This window comes from Micrasema longulum, unplaced genomic scaffold (genome assembly GCF_059751315.1).
Source record: "Micrasema longulum isolate JH-2025_06_02 unplaced genomic scaffold, ASM5975131v1 h1tg002029l, whole genome shotgun sequence".
Classification (NCBI taxonomy): Eukaryota; Metazoa; Arthropoda; class Insecta; order Trichoptera; family Brachycentridae; genus Micrasema; species Micrasema longulum.
Genome location: NW_028279197.1, coordinates 230,373 through 244,093, shown reverse-complemented (window position 1 = coordinate 244,093; position 13,721 = coordinate 230,373). Strand labels below are relative to the sequence as shown.

Here is a 13,721-nt window from a genome sequence, read left to right as displayed (position 1 = left end):
TAATACCAGCAGGTTTTCTATACAACTTGTACTTGGTTCAGTTGTCTATTGATTTTTGTCAAGTAATATAGAACTGAAGCTGTCAAGGTGGGGTTCTTCCCAAATTACAAAATGCCTAAAAAGGTATATGTTTTTAAAGGTATTTTTTCAAAACATAAACCACTTAATGATGGGTAATCCCGTAAATGTCTTCCTAGTTTCATTATAGAAAATATTCTGTCTCATACGGTAAAATCCCTATAAAATGAAAACCAATAATTTATTTTCAAAAATATTTTTTCATAATCATCGTACTTTTATTAGCATGCAATGGTGCTTAGGGCACTGCATCAGTGCATCGAATGCAACATATTTCGATCATTTGTTGCTTCAGCTTCTTTTTCTGGATTTTTATCTGAATAGAATCAAAGTTGAAAATATCCGTCCAGGGTTCTGGTTCCATTTCACACACGGAAGTGTATTTTTCATCCGCCCGGATGTATATATGATTTTTTTAAATACAGAAGTAAATGTTCTGTTTTTTTTTTTACATACCTAATTCAATAACAGCAAAATTGTGTGAATGAAATATACTGTAACTTTAAATTTATGTAATCCTGCAACACTTAAAGAAAATCTATTACAAAGAAAATGCTTAATATGGTTAGTTATACTATGAAATATAATAAGTAATTACTATGACTATACTTTCACAGACTGTTATATGCTAGATGATTCGGCCTTCCAGGCTACTGTTAATTGGGATCCTTGACAATCAGAAATTTCAGCCATCTCATCCTCCTAATCAATTTTTTTATTTTCGGAGCGATCGAACAGCAGCACGGGCCTCGATGAATTTGTTCTAATGGTCTTGTTTAATCGGCTATATGAACCTCAATTGATCGGCTTTCGTTCATTAGGATCTCGAATGCGCTATATTAGTTTGCTCCATAATTGTTAGTTTTTTTTTTGATCACCCATATTTCCACTGTTGAATAAAAGCCGTTTTGGGCTTTGCTACAACATAATAACACGACGCCCGGAAAGCTGATTACATGAAGCCCTAGGAGCTGAATTTTCCAGCTAACAATGTCTTGTTATAGATTCTTGTAACTAACAATAAATTGGTATGCCCATTCATTGTCTGACCTCATTATTATTTTTTTGTTGGGCCATTTTGAAGAAACCAAAATCCTCTGAGTTAACTAGTTTGACATTTGTGGAACTGTGAAATTTTTAATTTATTGGATATTACAAATTGAAATAAAAAAAAATTAAAAGGGAAAAATATCTGCCAAAATACATTTATGAATATTTTGAAGACAATCTGTAATATCTGTATTGACCACTTGCGTGAATGCCATGAAGCATGAATGAACCTACACCAGATAAAATAGGGTATTATCACCCGGGAGGAATATCGGATTTAACACATTATACATATAAAGGATTTCTCAAAGACTCCTTTAGTGTTTATAAAAGCTCTAATAATCAATAATTTCATTCATAAATTTCGTTTACTATTTTCAACATCTCTGAAAAGCGTTTCTATTCGGTTGGTAATAAATTCGATCATCCAAACCCACCCAACAGTACACCACGAATCGTGCATTTGTTTTAAATGTTGGTAATCCGAATAGAAATTGCAAGGACGCGTATTGCTCTCTATGATTTTTTCCCCTTCTCTAGCCAACCTTGAAATAAATGGCGACATTTAAATCGTAAGGCGACTTTGATCAGCGGATATATTGTTTATATTTATCTCTATAACTACTGATCATTAATAAATTTCGGTCAATTTTAACTGTTTTTTTAATCGTAATACGGAATACGATTTAAATGAAATTGTTATATAACTTTATTTAAACTAAGATTTCAAGAAGTTTGAAGTGGAATCGTCAAGATATTTTTTAATTTTTAAAAATTTAGTGTCTAGTGTAATCTTGATGTATATTTCAATTATTATTTTTGAGTATATATAAAAATTCCATTTTTTGGTTTAAAATAATTATAAAAATAATTTTTGTTTTATGTGGAATTAAAGTATATTATTTTTAATTATTTCATGAGATTCGACTTAAACCCTTATTAAATACACGCCTAATCATAATTTGCTGATACCTGAGTGTTTTTTTTGCAAGTAATTTACTATCGGAGTATGGATAATATAATTAAAAAAGAAGTGAAAAGTTATATTTATAATTCTTTTTTGTGTAGCGCTGACTTAAAACACCGTTTTTTTTATAATTTATATGTTATACTAAAAATATTTACCGATTAAAAATAAAATAAACAAATTATTGTGAAATGTCACTCCCCATTTTATACTCAAGAATCGTTTTTTTTTACGTAAAGCGAAACGTTAATGTAAATATATGTATTAAATTAATATAAAATTGTATTTAGTTGTATACGTTGTATACTTATATTTTTTATCTAAATAAAGTAAAAAATAAAATGAAATGTTCAAAACAAACGCATAAAATCATGATGTATCAAAGCGACCCCACTCCGAAGGGTTGACTTTGATCACAAAGTTTTTATTATTTTCTCGCTCACACAACATAATATTTTCTCATTTAAAAAATAAGAATTTTAATTTTTCTTTTACGAAGGTTTGAAGTTCGAAATTGAAGAAAGTCACCCCATTCCACTTACTCTACTCGAATCATAAATTTTTACGTAAAAACTATCTTCGCATACGATGACGTCAAACTTGGTGACGTCATGAATTGTCTGTTTTTATTTATATTCAAATGACTAGACTTTAATCCTTTATATCTCCCTTATTTCTTAACGGATTTTAATAAGAGTAGTACCGATTGTCTTGTGATTTTTCAAATTAATTTATTAGCTAATAAAAAAAACCGTGATAATAGCCCATTGTCTATGCTCAATCTCAAATGACAATGTAACCAACACCACCTAGACTCAAGGCCCAGGCACTGAACTGATGAAGGCCATTTTTGACATTAGTTAGTGATAAAAATTTTTAGTGCTGTGAACTGTTGACCTATAAGTTTTTCAAAGCTTCTGTCACACGGGTAACTGAGGACCCAGGTATTTAACTATGTATATTTTTCAAATAATAAATACCTGTAATTCCTAAAGACAGGTCCTCAGCACGGGTAACCCTATTCACGTAGTTTTTAATGGAAAAAATATGAATAAATAAATAAGGGGCAACTTCAAGACGTGGGCACTCCAACACATGATAGCAAAAAATTTACTGTCTTTGATTTTCCTAGAGTTTTAACCATTGAAAAAAGGAAAATTGGAAATCAAATCATCTGACATCTGAAATTTTAGTTTTTTTATTATAGAAAAATGCATAAAAGAAATTTGCATTTTTGTTTATCGTGATAAATCATTTGTTGATTCTCTGGTCATGATCTTGTTCGTAATTTACTATAAACTAACACAATAGTATAAATTTAATTATTACTTCAAATTAAGTAATACTTTACATAAACTTGTTATGACTTTTTAGACAGTAGCAGGGAAAAAACGTATAGCTAACGCGCTACTGGCATCGTGTTGTGGTTACGCTTAGCCACTAGAGCGCACGACCCGGTCCACAGATGCGTTTCGTCAAGGCCGGAGATGTCCTAAGAAGGACATCTTACTTCAGGTTGAAGTGTCCTATTCGCCGTGGCCAGGAATCCGTAGGGAGAGAAGTCCAAAATCCAAGTCCATGGTGAAGTGAAGTCGAGTAAAAAGCCAGGTCGGGGGGTAGAGAGTAAAGATTACTCTGTCTTTAAAAATATATTTTCGTCTGCGGATGCACACGGAGTAACCCCAGATCAGCCTTCCTTCCTTCAAACAAGAGAAAATAAATCATCAAGCCTAGCCGCCCTTGTTCGGGCTCATAGACGGAGATGATTGCTGAACGAGGAAAAATGTTCGACTGGGCACCGAGAAATTGTTAGACCCCGATGGCAGCTGGAGCTTTTCGAGTCATCGCTAGGGCTACATGCGGCGCTTCAATTAGAATAACTGGCATCAGTTTTTTTACGAACTTTTTTATATGTTGGGTTTTTATGTTTTTTTCGGCTACGAGTCTCGATTTTGTAATCTAATAAGCTGCCCCTTTAATAAAAACGGTTTATTATGTCACTTGCGAGGGCATGCGTTAGAATATCGAGACTCTAGTCACAAATATGTGTAGGATTGTGAGGTACTAGGCCTCACTAAATCCCGCTAAAACGTGTGTCACTTTTTTAATCAGTATGTAGGATCTTTTCCCGTGTTATTTATGCATTAATTAAGACACGGGGATGATGCCTACATACTTCATTTTTATGTGAAATATATACCGAGGGAGTTATTTAGCTTCATAAATAAAATCTTAAAATGTCCAGCCAATGAGAGGGCGTGCTATGAGTTTATCCGGGGCAGCCCGACCCCTTCTCGCTCTCTCCTGCGGCTTATGTATGCTGTCCCGTACCCTGTCCGATAGCGACACGGTGCATATGAATTGATAAAACTCACATAAAACCTGTTTGTTTTTTGTAAATAAAGTTGCTCTCTCCGCCGCCTGCCCTTTTGGAGCATATCACCGCTGACCCAGCCAGAGAAGTCTATCTTATCCGAGATAGCCGGACAACAGCAGCTACAGAGCCACCCCTATCTACAGTTCAACTATACACACGGTGAGGTGTCGTGTATATTATTATGATCATTGACAAGTGTATTTCAACCATTGCTGCGCTCGAATTGCTTTATTCCTGAAAAAGATGCATGACAGTTCAAGTGTTATGTTTTTCTATGGTTATGTCTACTGTCATGTATCAGAGTGCCTTGGTTTCCAAGTTAAGTTAAGGTTTAAAAAAACTTGTCTTGACAGAATGGGTACAATTTTAAATTTTGTTTTGAGGATTATTTACCCATCATTTATCCAAACCATACATTTTCACATACTACAAATAAACAGAACAAACTCGTATGATAAACCAATACATTTATAATGCGCATTAAATGACAAATGTATATAAAATACACAATCATAAAGCTTAAGCTAATTAAGAGTTTACGTCAAAGAGACTAATATTTAGTGATGATTTTTTAGTAAAACGATGTTTAAATAGGTATATATTTATACTTCGGAGTATTTAGTTGGTGTAAAATGTCTTCAATGTATAGTTTAAAGCCATTTAAAACTTAAAATCGGGTCAGTGGACAACACGAAAGTGTAAACTTTTTGACCAGATTTATGATTTCCTTTGCAATTGGGAACACAGCACTTATTAACTATTTTATGTTTTTTTTTTTTTCATAGATATGCAGGAAAAGTTTTTATTTTATTTTAAGAGCAATTTACCACTTTTAAAGCAAAAAAACGCGAGCGAGCGGTGGTTTGTCAGACGAAAAATGGAGGAATATATTCGCAGATGTATGAAAAACACACGGCTTACAATAGAACTTATAGGGTCCGCTATGGCCTCTTTAACCCGATTCTGCCGCTAGGGGCGCTTTGATTGCCAAAGCTTTTAGATCTAGTAGGTATTGGTGTAACGCAGAGATAATGTAGAATAAATTTTGTGAGTAGAATTATAACCACAGACTAAACACGGATATGAAATATTATTGAGTTGACAGCACGTTGACAGCCGTCATCAATAAACAAAAACAAGTTTTGAATTTCAGTATACTTAAAATAATATATCTAGTCTGTGCAAATCGTCGGACTTTAAAGAGTGACCGAAGTAATTTCATAATCTGTGCCAAGGCAATAAAAGCTGAAGAAGGCTAATAAAGTGTAAAAAGTAAGTATTAATGAATTAATCTTGTTTTTCAAATATTTTTGGTATAACTCAGTGTTTTTTTAACATTTTTGAATGCGCGACCTGCTTGCGGGTAGAAAAATATCTGGTGGTCCTCCCCCCCCTTGAATAAACTTTTGCTTAGCTTGGAGGATTCGCAGTCTTACTTACGTACTTTATGTATATTAAACCCTAGAAACCTTACCTTCGTTAAATATCGACGAATACGCGATAGCAAATACGCTGTCTCTTTTTTCCCCGCATGTCGATGATCGTGTTGTTGCTTATCAACTCATTGCTTTCCATTGTCTTTCGGGAGACAATTATGTCCAACGGGTAGGTACACAATTTTTCAAGAAATTGCAAATCTACTCGTCGTTTCGATGAATGGTTAGGGTTAGTGTATATTTTTTTGTGACTAGTCATAATACTTTTACTGTTTTTTGCTACGCCTGATGGTGATATCACGCGTTTATTATTAGAAGATAATGACATCAGTTAATTAGAGGATCATCTGATGGCGAACATGACGACAATGTGCAGATTGATGATGCGGAAAGTGATATTCAAGACGACCACTACCCGTCCGACAGTAAGGATAACCAACTGAATGCTCAGGACGATTCTCATCTGGTTTACTGGATTATATGTTGGAACTACAACCACAGCCTATTCTATCTGAAGACATCTCCGCCAATTAATGTATCTTGACTTTATCACAAAGTTATATCCACAGTCGGAACAGTCATGTTTGAGCCACGAGTAAAGGGCGTACTTCAGGCAGAGCAGCAGCTATAAATTTTGTACTAGTTGCCAGAGAACCAGCTCGTGCAGTAAAGAGTATAATAGATCCTATTATTTGACCAATTCATGACCAATCAGATATGACAAGAAGAAGAGAAAATTGCGTTCGCAACTTATAGAACTATGGCTCAAAATCCGATTAAGAAATTCTCACAATACCAATGCACATAAAGAAAGATTTACTAGCTGCAAAGAAATATGAAAGTCAAGGCGATGGTCAGTCAACGTCCAGCAATGATTTTCAACCTACTGAAATACCAATAATAAAAAAAATAATAATATTTTGGGCTTTGCTCCTTACAAAAAGGCGCATTCGAAAACTGACCCATCAAAACGTAACACCGCAATTTGTGGTGAGCAAAAAATTTATTTTTGCGCAACTTACGCTTTTAAATATTAGTTTTTTATATATTTTTTTAGTAAAGCGAATGTTATAATTTTAGTTCGCTAAAGAAAATAAGGCAATTTTACCTTTATTTTTTCAATAAATATATACACATTAAGTCATGTTCTCCAAGTTCTAAAAATTAATGCCATAATAAAAAATATTCTTATAAAAATAGTTTTTGACAAAATTTATATAAATTAGTTTTTGATTAGAAATATTCACCTCTAAAATTGTTTGTGGAATCGACGAATGGTTAGGTTTAATGAGGTACGTACAAACGTTAAGTGTCCAGGGTTAAACTGTTCATTTTCAGACCCCTCTGGGTGTTGAATAAATATTTTTTTCAACACCCACATCAAATTTAATTCTCCAACTAGACAATCCATTACCTACTACTGTTACTGGCTATGAGGAACTTCAGTCCTATGGAAAATCGGACACAATAAATGTTTTCTTGCGCGCTGTAAAAATTGGAGCATTCAATTGTATGGCAGTTTCCTGAAAATGTATGAGAAAAATATTTTAATAAAAACAAACTACTTTAAACGACGTCACTAGTTCATATGAATCAGCCAATGATAAGAGAGTTATGGAAGATTTCCGGTTCGCTTGCCGTCAATGGACCAATGGCCAGAACTAATCGAGAATATGTGAAAGATAATCTCTGACGTCACTCGCGGAGTTATTTCAGAAATAAAAAACTTTAAAAAAAATCATAGTATAAAAATTGAAAAAAAACTACTGAACTTCCCCATTACTTTAAGCCTCTCGAATAATCGTCTAGTCTGATGGATTTCACATTCATCCTTTTTATTTGGATGGACCTGTTTATGTTGTAACTCTATTGAGTAAAATCTTACCGCTTTTAACCCTTGCAAGTATTAATTGACTGAAATGAGGAAGTCAGCCTTTCATGGTTGTATATTCTCTATGATTTTTATACGCGCCAATAAATTAAAAAAGTGTTTTAATCGCTTTTAATTTGTCTTTTTGAGTTTAGCTCACTTTACTTTTTTGAATTATATCTGTTTATTTTTCAGGATGGCTCTTCATCAAAAGCGTATGCTGGCATTCATAAACCATTTTGTTTTAAAAACAGTCCAGTTTTTGAATAATTTTGCCTACGAGTGTGAAACAAAATTAGTAAATTATGAAATTAAAATGCAGAAAATTGAAGCCTCATTAAAAATATTAGAAAGCAAAGTAAGTTAACTTACCCAATTTTGTGATGCTTTTAAACTAAATTAACTTTGGCCAAATGTGAATTATTGGTCATCAGTGATATTGATCATATTATTTGTATGAAGTATATTTTTATTTGGACATAGAAAAATACATTTATATAAATTTCACAGGTACTATAAAAATAACAAATAGTTTGGAAAAAATACTTATTTTACTTTTGATTTATATGTTATCTACAGGGGTTGTTTGTTACCCTCTCATTTGTTCTTTAGTTGTGTAAAATATTATATGTACTTACATATATTTAGAATATATCCTTATTATATTTGGAATAAATTCTTTATAATAAAATTAAAAACTGATCAAAAGACTAAAGAATGTAATTCATAAAACGTAAATGTAAACGTGAATGTAAAACATATATTTTACGAATCAAGAAATTTTTCAACAATGTTTGAGTATGTCCAATTTAAACAAGAAACTTTTGTTGCAATTAAATACAGACTAAAAATGAAAAATATTATATTGCTTCTATTGAATACTGTAAGAGTACTGTAATGTTTTTCAGCAAAACATTATTTGTAGTTAAATTGTTTATTACCCAAGCCAACTTCGAACTAAAAGTTATAAATATAAATCACGTTGAACTACTATTTAGACAGAGATTCGGTAACAAACTGCAAGATCAGGAAACCAAATATTTAATGACAAATTGCCTCAATACTTGATTTAAATGCCTGAAAAAGCTTTATGTCATTTCCCATAAAACTTATTGTCCTCTATGCTTTTAACGAAATGTACATATTTTTTTATAGTTGTCTTCTATACCGGATATGGAAGAAACTTTAAAAATTGTCGAAACACAAGAAGAGAAAATATTAAGCACTGTAGAAGGTAGCATTGAACCTAATGTTAAACCACTTGAAACTAATATTCAACCAATCGAAGATGAACCACCGGTAGCAAGTGAAGATTCTATCCAACCATTAAAACCTAAAGACCCAATATACGACAGGTTTTTCAAAATGGTGCAAGTTGGTGTTCCCGTACAAGCTGTTAAGTTAAAAATAATTCAAGAAGGACTGGATCCTAATGTTTTAGAAAGTTGATTCATATAAATAACCAAAGTATTTTTTTTATGAAAGTAAAGTCGATGGATAAAAACCGCATTGTTTTCATTTTATAAAAATCAGCATTGTGACTTATTTTTTCAATCCATACAGTTATTGCAGATTATATCTGTCAGACGATAATCAGGTATAATTGTTTCAATCTATTTATATAAACTTAATACTTGCTGGAAAACTAAAATACCTGTTTCATTTTTTTTTTATGTTCAAGGTATTGAAAATTCATCATATTCATGGAATATTTAAAATTTACTCTTGAAAATAGACGCACTATATCTGAATTATGGTATCTATATAAATAATAAAGTACTCTTAAATTTTGTCACAACAGAGAGGGAAACATTTTTGAGAAGAGAATATGGAATTCCAGGCATTTACAGAGCTTATCTCTATCGTTTAAGTGGCCACTTTACACACTGTGTAACATCCACCATTCTGCCCCTGTTATAACATCCACATTTTCTTAACTCTTCCATCTGTTGACTTTTGTGAAGTAAAAAAACTGAAATGTGTGCGAGATTCATCCGTGTGAACCAATTTAACTACTAGGCAACGCCTGAAGACAATTTTTAAACTTCTTATACCAGTTAGTTTAATCAACAATGTTTTGAGTATGTCCAAATGTTAGACAGGCTGGATTTCCTCCCTAGGGAGTTATTTAGATCTAAATTTGTTGCAACAGAGTTTGAGTCTGTTTTGACAAATTTAGATCTAAATAACTCCCTAGTGAGTAAATCTAGCCCGTCTACAAACATTTGGACATACTCAAAACATTGTAAACTCTTTAAACCTACTCTCCAGAATTAATTTTAATGCCTCCTTTTGCATGATACAAAATAAATATTTATTTCATCTGCCAGTTTGTAGCACTAACTATGCACAGCACTCTTCCCTCTATCATTCTTGTTCAAATTATATATTTTTTTCATCTATTGATATAATATTTAACATCCCGTGATCCCCTTGCGAGTTGAAAAAAGGACCCTTCCTCCAGAACCAGCTTTTGCTTTGTTTAGGGGAGTCGCAGTCATGAGCGACGCAATGCAAAAGCCAAGGTCCTGGGAAGGTGCATATTTTAGCGGGCGCATACAGAATGGCAACCCAGGACAGGCAGAAGTGTCAGTAGCCCTCAGGCAAAGTGGTCTGATGACATAAGACGGGTTGCAGGAAGTGGTTGGATGGGATTTTATTGGCTGGATTAGATCTATGTTCACCATTGGACAAGAGACGGCTGATGATGATGATGATCTTGAGTATAATAAATTTAGCACCTGTTGTATCAACACATTTTTAAGGCACACATTGTGAATTTTAACTATACCTTTGTTAAACATCAATGTGAATTGAGTATCCATTAAAGAAAAAAAACTAGGCGATGTTTTAAGGATTTTTATTCGGCTTAATTACATTCAATTAAAATTGAATCATTTGTCCCTTCCTCTTCTTGTCTCCTCCCAACTCAAAGTGCTTGCATCGCTTTAGGGCTACTTGGGAGCGGAATTTGCAATCAGTACATTCCAATCTCAGAACGATCTTCTTTGTGGTCTTAGCCTATAAAATATATAATACTCGAGATTAAATTACTACACAATCACTACACAAATAAGGGTGGGGAAACTTGATAAAAAGACAGGCACACCAGAACATCTCCAGAGAAAATCAGTGAGAACCCAGTGATACTATCAGCGATTTTGCTACCTCAAATTGTTTAAATATTTATATTCAAGGTTTAGCATAAAAAACATAACATCAACATTGAACATATTAATTTATGCTTAATGAAACTGTAATAGAACCGGGACTTAGTACCCTATTATTGTTGCGATTTAACAGATCAGAGATTTGACTCCTGTTCTATCTCAACTTTATTTACATTTTCAAGCACAGTTGTTCATAATTTGGGATGTTTGATAGTAGAAATATAAATTTTTAAAAAGATAAATAATATTTTCAGGTTTGTCACAATTTGTTTGATAACGAGTATTTAATGCAGAATTTATCCCCTGGGATATTTTTACAAGATTTTAGGTTTACAGTTTAGGTCATGTATTTAAGTTGGATGATTACCACCTGGAATATTTAGAAATTTATTTTTGTGCTTTAAGATAACATTAACAAGATACACAAATATTTTAATGATTAATGCCGTATACAGTGAATGCCTCAAAACTAAAATAGGATATCTAACAGAGTGTGTATTGGCTATTAGATTATTTAATAAGGCAATAAAAAACAACATACATATTTACAAAAAAAATATTACTTATTTTTGTCATCAAAGTTTTATTTGTTTTTATTAAAGCATGATTCTATGCATCGAGCGTTAATCATTAACTATAAAAAAATAATATAAAGTTAAAGATTCAAAGACCATGTCATTAGACATAGCTTTAAGACATATGAACAATAACAAACCTTCTTCCTGAAAATAGGTTTTGTCTGGCCCCCATAACCTTGCTGCTTTCTATCGTAACGACGTCTTCCCTGCGAAACCTGCCTTTCTTTTGATTTCTTGTACTGCGAGACTTTGTGGCTCTTGTGAACCTTGCATTTTTTGCAGAAAGTACGACGTTGTTTCGGTACGTTAACCTGAAATAAGATAGAAGTACTTTTATAAATATCACTGAAATTAGCACTCACATATATCACTGATAGTGAAAATAGATCATTCGAATAAAATCAGATTTAAACAAGCCCGATGTTATTAGATAAGTTAAAAATTCAAAACAAATTGTGTACCATGGCGAAATCCGTCAAATCGCAAACTCAAAAGGCCGGATGTCAGATGGGACTGCCATACAAAAAAAAAGCTTCACTCTATGGTAAGGTAAACGAAAATATCTCTATGGTTTGAATTTAGATACGCCGCTGTGCAAAGTGATCACACAAACCAGGCAATGATAAATAAAAGCCCTGTAAATGCTTACTCCATATTACTTTCTTATACACTGGTAAACTTTACGTTTAAGATCCCATCTGAATTTTTGCGTAGATTCATTCCGAATTTTCAACTGTCAAATGATCTTATCTAAGTCGCAATGTTATTTTTTTTTTTTTTTGGATAATTGATAATGGGTCATTTTAGTAAAAATACATTAGGGGCGTTTTACAATAAGCATCTCAAATATTTTGCAAAGGAGCGCGGTTGGTTGGGATTTTAGTTACTCCTTAATTATGATAAAATATTTTCTTTCAATAATAGATAGAAGCTAGATAACACAGCAGTTTGCATTGACATAGTCCATGAATGGTAAGAAATTCAGTCCCCAGTTTTAGGTTTTTTTTTTAATTGACTATTATTTTTTTTTAATTTAGTTTTTAATAATCGTAAAAAGAGTAAGATTACAACACGTCATACAACTACAGAACGCATGGAAAGTTTGAATTTATAATCTTTTTACTAAATTTATTTATGAAATACCTATTTCTTATACATGGAAACTGAATTATCAAAACGTTTTGTAGCTTCCAAGCATATGAGTGGAATTCTGGCAACTAAAGTTTGATTTAAATAGATTTATAAGGGCAGCGTAGGTAGTAAGTTTATTAATCTTAACGTAGATAAAAGATTTTGTATGGATATGGAAGTCAAAGCATTTACGGATCTCACAACCTGTGATTGTGATTACTGTGCATTATGTATGACATCCACCGTAAACACCCCTTTCAACTATTGATTTTTATCAATTAAATAGATAAAACCTTCATTGCACTATGTAGAATATAATCAATGATCATTTCAATCACATATAATAACGTACCCAGAAAATGCAGCATTCATATATTCCCTTCTCAAAGCAGTTTTTGAATACTGATTAAATTTTTAAATACCTTTTTTTTTTATACGCCTCCACTCGTTTGCGAAAATACCTTTGGAGAAGTTAATACGGACGTCTAATCATTTATCTGTCAAAGAGATCTTTTTGAATGCGTTCCATTTTTCAGTTCTTTTACTCTCCTGTTTCCTATTTTGTTTTGTGCTTTGCCAATTTTGTCCTGTCGCATTTTTATTTTTTGTAATTAAAAAATATGTGGAGTAAATTAGAAGAACTAATAATATAGAATTTACATGAACAATAATATTAAAGAAAATACAAAAATAACATTTAATGATTTTAAAAATGTATTATTAAGTGTTACAAATATAATTTATAAACGGGATAGCGATTAAAAATAATTGGAAAAAAATAGCGATTAATACATAAACATATTAAAATAAGAATTATACATAAATATATTTAAATTATAAGTATACAAATACAATAATAATAATTATACATATACAAAAATTGTATTATAACTAGGCGCCTACCTACACCGATATTTTTCGAAACACCACGCATCTCGGCTTCACCATGAATTTCTTATAAAACAATTTCGTCACGTGATAAAGTCGCCCCTGAGTAGCACCTGCTAACGCCACTTAGCAAAAACATCCTCGTTTTTATTACAATATTTCGGCTACACCATAAA

The 13,721-nt window shown here is 32.3% G+C and overlaps 2 protein-coding genes across 2 annotated transcripts; one reads left to right on the top strand and one right to left on the bottom strand.

The window, feature by feature from the left end:
* The first annotated feature begins 5,596 nt into the window (after positions 1–5,596).
* CCDC53 (Coiled-coil domain containing 53) lies at positions 5,597–9,282 on the top strand. The gene is made up of 3 exons (XM_088238979.1): positions 5,597–5,744; positions 7,974–8,136; positions 8,934–9,282. The coding sequence occupies exons 2-3, from the start codon at positions 7,975–7,977 to the stop codon at positions 9,225–9,227; spliced, it is 456 nt and encodes a 151-aa protein (XP_088095105.1). The 5' UTR covers positions 5,597–5,744; position 7,974; the 3' UTR covers positions 9,228–9,282.
* Positions 9,283–10,622: 1,340 nt separating this feature from the next.
* RpL36A (ribosomal protein L36A) lies at positions 10,623–12,021 on the bottom strand. The gene is made up of 3 exons (XM_088238980.1): positions 11,988–12,021; positions 11,664–11,837; positions 10,623–10,799 (listed from the first exon to the last, which is right to left on the bottom strand). Exons 1-3 carry the CDS (start codon positions 11,988–11,990, stop codon positions 10,662–10,664), a joined length of 315 nt encoding a protein of 104 aa, XP_088095106.1. The 5' UTR covers positions 11,991–12,021; the 3' UTR covers positions 10,623–10,661.
* Between the last annotated feature and the right edge of the window lie 1,700 nt (positions 12,022–13,721).

What these genes read in the sequence shown, in the direction of transcription:
- CCDC53 (XM_088238979.1), top strand. Translation starts at nt 7,975, where the DNA reads ATGGCTCTTCATCAAAAGCGTATGCTGGCATTCATAAACCATTTTGTT. An exon ending in TAAAAATATTAGAAAGCAAA is followed by an intron (nt 8,137 to 8,933) that starts GTAAGTTAACTT and finishes ATTTTTTTATAG; the next exon opens with TTGTCTTCTATACCGGATAT.
- RpL36A (XM_088238980.1), bottom strand. An exon ending in AACCTATTTTCAGGAAGAAG is followed by an intron (nt 10,800 to 11,663) that starts GTTTGTTATTGT and finishes TATATTTTATAG; the next exon opens with GCTAAGACCACAAAGAAGAT.